We start from the raw sequence: 8,044 nt of genomic DNA, 5'->3' as shown, positions 1-8,044 counted from the left end.
ATGAAGTAATATCTGAGCGGGACTCGGATGGAAATTTGATCATATAGCTCAATGTAACAAAATTATGTTCCCTTTTTATTGGACAACATCATAGCACAATAATCTACTGCCATTATTTAGAAATTATTTTGATATTGCCAATAGCACTATGACATTATATTTCGAAACAGTACACAGTGGACTAGAATCCCGAAACGTTGGCCATAAAAATTTCGAATTTTTGAAAATGTCGAATTTATAAATAAAATTGAAATAAAATGTTAACCAAAATTAAATTAATTTCATACAATTAACAATTTGAACACAAGTTTTATATTCATGTTATTAAATTTTCCAACTAAATTATTTTGTTACGTCAAAAAATTTGTTTACTCATATCCAAACAAGAAATTTGTAATAGTTGATTCAATTAAATTTTATTTTATTCAATTCAATGGATTTCTCAGTGTAAGCTGGGGGGTTTTGAACTACCTATAGTTAATATAAATATTCCAGTAGTATAAATATTCCACAAATATCATTTCATTCTACATTAGATGTATACGATTTTTTAAATAATTATTTTGCGTTATAAATTGCATTCTAAAGATTTTTATTTTGAGTACTCATAAGCTTTGTTGTTAATTAATTTCTTTTTTAACGCATGCAAATTGTCAATATACTTTCTAGGATACATCAGGATGATTTTGGATTTTGCATTCCCTTGCTTCCATCTACTGTATCAGCAAATATGACACGTGCATGTATGTAATCTAAGAAGCAATAAGATGCACACACCTGCAAAGGATCGCGATACGTGGGCGCAGATGCGCACGCGGACGTATGAAAGACACGAGGCACGAATTGCAAGCGAGGAGGACCATCAGTTACTACCTACCTATCATCTAACTAGAAAGCCCCGTCCACCATCCACTACCCTTTGCTTAGTTAGCAGATTACGCGAGTAACATTCAAGATATATTCTCCCCTTCAACCTCCGGAAAATGGCGGGGCAAAAAGAGGGCACAAGCAGAGCGTCTCGATGACTATAAAGCCTCACCGTGACCAGCTAAGCTCGTGTTTCTAACTGCAGTTAGCTCAAGAGTTTTGTACGTGACTTTTTGAAAGGTCGGAGTGTGTCTCGCACAGTGCGATTATTCACCACGCAAGTGCGTACCAAATTATTAATAATAGTTGAGGAATCGTCGTCTTTCGGAATACTCCAAAAATCATCATGAACATCCTTGTGAGTATAATCCCTTAATTTTATTCACTGTTTCGCGATTAGTCATTTTGTAATTGATTATTAAAAGTGGAAAACTTCTAAAAATAGCTGGTTTTGATTTCGAAATTTAAATCAAAACCTCTTATTTTTAAAAGTTTTCCACTTTAATATTAAATCAAACGAAATTTTTTAAATCTTTATTAAACTGTCAAATTGAATTTCAAAATAAAGAAAATCTGGATTGATGTATGTACATAAAAATAAATTTGTCATCTTATATTATAATAAATATTTTAATTTCTTCGATTATTTATAAGATAAAACTTTACTATATTCCGGTTAAAGATTCTTTTACATATACTATTATTTATTTAATTGATTTCATTATTATTCTAAATATATTTAGAATAATAATTACATCAATTAAATAAACAGTATACGTAAAAAATAGTAAACATAAAAAAAATCTTTGACCGGGATGTAATAAAATTTTGTTCTAAATAATCGAAGAAATTAAAATATTTGTTAATATAACTGATTTTTTTTCAATGCACATCGATTCAGATTTTCTTTATTTTTAAATTCAATTTGGCAGTTTAATGGAGATTTAACGAATTTCATTTGATTCAATATTACCTTATTTGACTCTTTTTTTATTAATAATCAGCGCACAGTTTGGTTGAATTGGAAATTGTAACATTTACGCAAGAATTAAACAACAACATCCGATTTCATTAATTTGTGTCTTTTTTTTTTATTAATTTACAGTCGTAAAATATTTTAGGATTGTATTTTTACAACAAATTTCTCTACATTTAGCTAGAAAGAGGCAATTGCAGAAAAATGTTACGATTGCTTTGATGATTTGATTATCGCAGAATTAAAATTTGGCAGAAAAGGTGGATTATTTATTGCGCATTGGAATTTATAAAAATTCATATTTCATTTGCGTCGGAGAAGTTCTTACAAACGTATTAGTTGCGACGAAGATTTTATCGGAGTCGATTTCGTCACTTCCGTTTGACGCATACAAATAGCGGCTAAAGTATTCTCGGAGAGATGATGGCAAATAAGATTGTTACAATTGCGATATCGTGCAAATCTGGTGTTATTTTATCACAGTACGATATTGTATTGTGCGAGTGACCAAAATGAGATGTCGGGGAAACATGTGCACAATTACACGGATCAATTCCAGTACCTGTTATGCTTATTGTAATCATTAGTTTTCTCATTAACCCGCGTCAAAAATATTGCGCGTCGTGTCGCAAATTACTTAACTCTCCTCGGCTTTCCGCATACAATAGAGGAAACTCCGACAAGCGTGAGACGGGGATTATGACGTATATGGAACAACGTATAATTATTCATAATCGCGCCGGCTCTTGCAATGATTCGAAATTCTCCTGCGTACTGAACTACCTACCCATCTCAACCTACCTATCTAGCAGACCCTCTTTTGCATAAATACATAAAGTTATATAATTTCGCGCGACATTTATATTATTACCACTGTAATAATCTAATATTAAATAGCAGTTTAAATGCTTCAGGGGACAGATGCATAATAACAAGTGAATTGTAATAACAATATTTTTTTTTAATTACTAGTTAATTGTTAGTTAATTAATTGCTACTAAGTACGTAACTCAATTAGAAATGGATTAGGACTATCATTATTAATTAGTGAGAATTATATAATTATGTAATTATATAATATTCTATAACTGGGAGACTCCTCTTTCTGGACTGTCGAATACTGTGCTCATTGCTCATTGTAGGAACGCTATTAGAATACTCGGTATAGGTATTAACTTTCAACTGACATCACACGATTAATCATTTTTGCAGATATTACTACTCGGTCTGACAACGATGGCGTACGCACAGTTCAGCAGCAGGTTCACGACTCCATATCCACAACCGACGCAATATTACAATCCTAATTATTACGGCCGGCCTTTTTACGCTATACTGCGACAAACGCAAGACTCCGCGCCGGACGGATCATATTCTTACAGGTATAAGATAGTCTTAGTGCCGAGGTGTATGTATCTCTGTGCCGAAGTGTACGTACGTTTCGTCAAGAAAACGATCTCGACACGCTCGAGGAATCGCGGATGCCCTCGAACGTATGAAAATACGCGGCATTCGATCGATACAATCGCAAAGTTAACACGCTTGGCGTCCGTTTTTTCTTCTCTTTCTATCACTATGTCTTCATCGAGGAGTGATTAATAGGCAGGAAGGAAGTGTAGTTAATGCACCGGAAACGCACGAAAGTAGTGACGCGCTTTGGTAATGATATATTAAAACTTATATATTATTTCTTAATAAATTTTTATATATTGTTTCAAAATTTCTATACTTTTTATAAATGATAGAACTAAGGAAAGATGGCATATAATTAAAAATATTACTTTAGAAAAGAGAAAAGCATAAAAAATCTTTTTCAGTTTATGTAAAGTTTAGAAACGATAATAATTTATTAATTATCAATACAATTTTTACACGAATTGATTTTCTTTTTAGAACAAGATCTTCGTTAATGATGAAAGCCTTCTTTTTAGAAATGCTTTAAACATTACGTTAAAGATAGTATGTAATTGATCAAGAAAAATCGACATAATTGTTTAAAAAGATGTAGGATGCATCGAGTCATTTCTCGATAATATTATGTTATCTATATAAGCATTGTTCAACCGCTAATATAGGTAAACGGTTGAAAAATATTTCAATCTTGATAATGACGACATTCTTTTACCATCCAAAAAAGGAGTTTAAACATTGTAATTATATATATCAATTGTGCTTGCGTAATATTTGTTGGACAAGTTTGCGATTATTTTAATGTCCCACTACGTAAACAATTTTCAAATCTCGTGACTTATACGGCGAAAATATCTCTCAACAAGAAAACATTTAAATCGTGCGAAGGCCAATAGTCTTACATGGCTGCTTGGGCGTGTTCGTGAGTACAATATGCCTTAATAGTAATTAGACACAAAAAATGTGCGGACTCCGGTGTAGTAATCACACGTGTATTGCAAATTCGTGGACATTTCTCATGTGAAACTCAATAATTCTCATGTAAAACTCAACAATTCTTATGTAAAATTCAATAACGATGAAGAAGTTTCCGGCTAATTTTCATTTACAACTCAAGAGTGCAATAAAATTTGCCTAATCATTTTATCCTATTTATCACAAGTAGATAGTTCTTATAATCGCCCTTCATTTTAATATTGACTTTAATATTTATTTTAATTTGTGAGACGATAATAAAATCAAAATAATTTATTTAGAAAAATTGTATATTATCGTTCAATATCAAAATTATCATTTACATTTCCTAATTACAATGGCAAAATAACTTCATTTACCAGAACAAAAAAATAATGATTAAAATATACCTTATTAAAATATATTTGACATAACGCAGATATCATAATATGACATGTGATAGAGAAAATTGATTAAAATTATCTTAATTTAAACAGAATTACATTAAGAACATGTTGTGCTACAAATATGTTCTTGAAAAAAGTTTTAAGAACTGCGTAATGATTTTTTAATAGCAAGATTTTTAATGTCACTACAATATTTTTTTAATTTTAATTAAAGCGCAAATGACAAATTTTTTTTAATAATAAATTTTCGGTCAGCCATATTAGATCTGACTTCAAATTCGGATTTATAGTGACCTTAAAGATCTTGTTAAAATTATCACGCAGTGATCCTTAAAACTTTTTTCTTTAATGATTATTTTACAATGTGCTCTTTGTTTTCTGTTTCTTGCTTTTTTCCTCTATATCTATGTGATCATTTTATCGATAATTGTATTTTTTGCTACATGTGTTTCCCGTTTTTTTCGAAGTTCATGAACTCTTATCTCGAGCGACAGAAAAACAAGACGAGAAACAAAAAGACAATATGTAAAAAAAAATAGCAAAAAGCAAGAAACGGTAAACAAAAAGTACATTGTGGAATAGGTTTAAAAACGTTTTTTTAGTATAAAAATGTTCTTGATGTTCCTGCGCAGAAATTAATTCGGTGAAAAAGAAACATATGGCGTTAAAAGAAATCTACTGATAGAAAAAAAAATCAGAAATATGTCAAAAAAACGTCAATTTTGATCATTTTAATCTCACTTTTCTCAAAAACGTGAAAGAACAATTTAATTATCGGATTCATGTTCAGCGTGCAAAAGTCGGAAATTTCATTTCCGAAAGTCGGATGTTTCATCGGAAACGGTATATCTCTTATAATATTTAAAGAAAAAAAGTCTTAAAATATTGGTCTGTGTAATTATTATGTTATTTTCACAACATAAGTGACACACAAAAAACGCGCGCGCGCATATCTGTCTCTTTGTCGCTCTCTCCCTCTGTCTATCTGAAGTATTACCCCCTGAAAATTATCATATAATTATGTAAACTAAATGATTATGCAAAAAATTCCTTATGAAAGTCTATAAGAAAAGTCAACTACGTGCAACGTGTTGAAATGTTTTCATCCCGCTCTGACTTTCTAATATATCATGATTCGCTATAATTAGTCAAATGTAACGAGATGGTTCTTCAGTCAATAGGTCAATTATTATCAAATTAACTATCAGGTGATCGATCATCTCGCCTCGTCCCGTGATATTTACATCGTGCTAATCTATACGAGATCTCTTACATTCAATTTAACAACTGTAATAATCGACTTTGGAAAACTAAAAATCTGCGATTATGTTGCAATATACATTCTACATTGTGTTATACACTTGTTTCTGGGCGTGACCTAATATTTCATTCAGCTCAATGATCCTCAGAAATATTTTCCGATGAACCGATCATACCTCCAAATAATAATCTTTTGACGCTTTCTAACTTCAAGACTTTGTACGACTTTATCATTGAAATAATCGTATGGGTGTGTCGAGGTCGCGGACCATTTACGCATAGGTTACTAGATGATTTTCCAAACGCTACTTGAAACAATTGATCAGTCTTAATTGAAATCGCAAAAACCGTAAATCCGTCTCGACCAAAGGAAGGATACATAATTGGCTTTGATGTTAATCATACATGCGCCACTCAGTTGTACAACACGTAATAATTGCGCAATTGAACAATTACAATCGACCTACCTGCTTACTTCTATCTGCCGGCCTACCTACGCGCTCACCTTCCTCGTCCATCCTTATTGCCCTTCGCATCTAACTTTGGCCCCTCCTGTAATATCTGTCTTTGAGACCAGGCCAACTCGACCAGTACCTTTACCTAACATCTTAAAAATGATAATATTTCTCTTTAATTGATTTTTCTAGTAATAGTTTGGTGGAAAAGCAGACACGAAAATATCAATCAAGCAAAGTTGTTAAAAACTATTATTCCTCAGAATAATTTGAAATAAATTTTAATTGCATTTATTCATATTTTGCATGAAAAATTTTCATGCAAAATTAGAAGCTAAATTTTTTGAAGATAAAATATTGAGATTCTTAATAATTTTTTGAAAAATAAGCGAAAATAAACTATCTTAAGCAAATTTTGTATTTGTATAGGTGGTCAACGGACCATCAAAAAGTTTTATATATTTATATGTGATAATTAAAAATTTATTTTATTTATTTTTTACTTGATTATCAATATTAAACTGCAATTGTTTCTCTTCCTGTAAACAGTAACTCATATAAAATGCCTAAACAATTGTTTCTGTTACAGCTACGATACAGAAAATGGTATTTCCGTAGCGGAAACAGGACAGCCGAAAAACATTGGGCCGAATCAGATCGAGGCGGTCAGAGGTCAATACAGTTACACGGCTCCAGATGGTACTCCGATTGTAGTCACTTATACAGCCGATGAGAATGGTTTCCTGGCGAGTGGCGCCCATCTTCCGACACCACCGCCAATACCGATAGAGATACAACGAGCTCTGGCATACAATGCGGCTCATCCTGAAGAGGAGGAGCCTTATAGGAGATATTAAAAATATCTACGCTAAGACTGCTCCCAATGCTTCAATATATCGATGTGGAATGACGTTGCGGTTATTGTTTCTCGGATATTGATGATATTCTGCTGTAATATTACTCGTATCGTTATCTATGGATGTTTTTCAGCAAGGACACAGTATAAAATACAGTGAACCATTACATTCTTGTTTGCTAACATTAAACAAGGATGAAATGATTCATTGTGTTATAATGTGTCCTTGCTAGAAAACACTATATGAAAGATACTTAATTTAAAGTGAGTGATGGTTGTGTTTTAAAATTTACTGCCAATACTGAAAATCTATAGTGCACGTGACGTACACTATAGATTTTCAGTACTGGCAATAAATTTTGGAACATAGCCTTTATCTTGGCTATTAATCCTGGGATGAACGTCTGCAATATAAAAAAAATGTCAAGTTTCCTCTATTTCGGGTACGGTCAATCGCACATACAGTTGCTCCATGATCATTATATCAATGATCAGCTTGTCGAGTAATATTATAGCGTTTTATTTTGTGCATACAAGATGAGCACGATTAGGAGACGATGGAACGTAAGATCGATGAGTACAAACAAAGTTAGAATAAGAAAATTAAAGCAATTTTTATTTTTTATATAGTTGATATAAAAGAGTCTTCAAGAAATAATTTTATTTGTTATTCTCAATGATCGTAAAATTTCGATCAATAAATGTAACTGTAAACAAAAAGAAACAAAATTGTACGCGGTTATGGAATACTTCTTTTTCTTTAGAAACTCGTTTTCTCAATTTTAAGTGCAACAGGGATAGAGATTCCTATAACTGAAGTATAACTTGTTTTGAATTGATACATATCTTAAGAAATTGC

General features: G+C 31.8%; 1 protein-coding gene across 1 annotated transcript; it reads left to right on the top strand.

The window, feature by feature from the left end:
* The first annotated feature begins 1,144 nt into the window (after positions 1-1,144).
* On the top strand, positions 1,145-7,186 carry LOC108771707 (endocuticle structural glycoprotein SgAbd-1). Its single transcript, XM_018537067.1, has 3 exons — positions 1,145-1,225; positions 3,056-3,225; positions 6,919-7,186. The coding sequence occupies exons 1-3, from the start codon at positions 1,214-1,216 to the stop codon at positions 7,184-7,186; spliced, it is 450 nt and encodes a 149-aa protein (XP_018392569.1). The 5' UTR covers positions 1,145-1,213.
* The last annotated feature ends 858 nt before the right edge of the window (positions 7,187-8,044 follow it).

The sequence above is a fragment of the Cyphomyrmex costatus genome, unplaced genomic scaffold, assembly GCF_001594065.2.
Source record: "Cyphomyrmex costatus isolate MS0001 unplaced genomic scaffold, Ccosl1.0 scaffold100, whole genome shotgun sequence".
Lineage (NCBI taxonomy): Eukaryota > Metazoa > Arthropoda > Insecta > Hymenoptera > Formicidae > Cyphomyrmex > Cyphomyrmex costatus.
The sequence above is the reverse complement of the archived record's forward strand: the minus strand, read 5'-3'. Positions and strand labels throughout refer to the sequence as shown.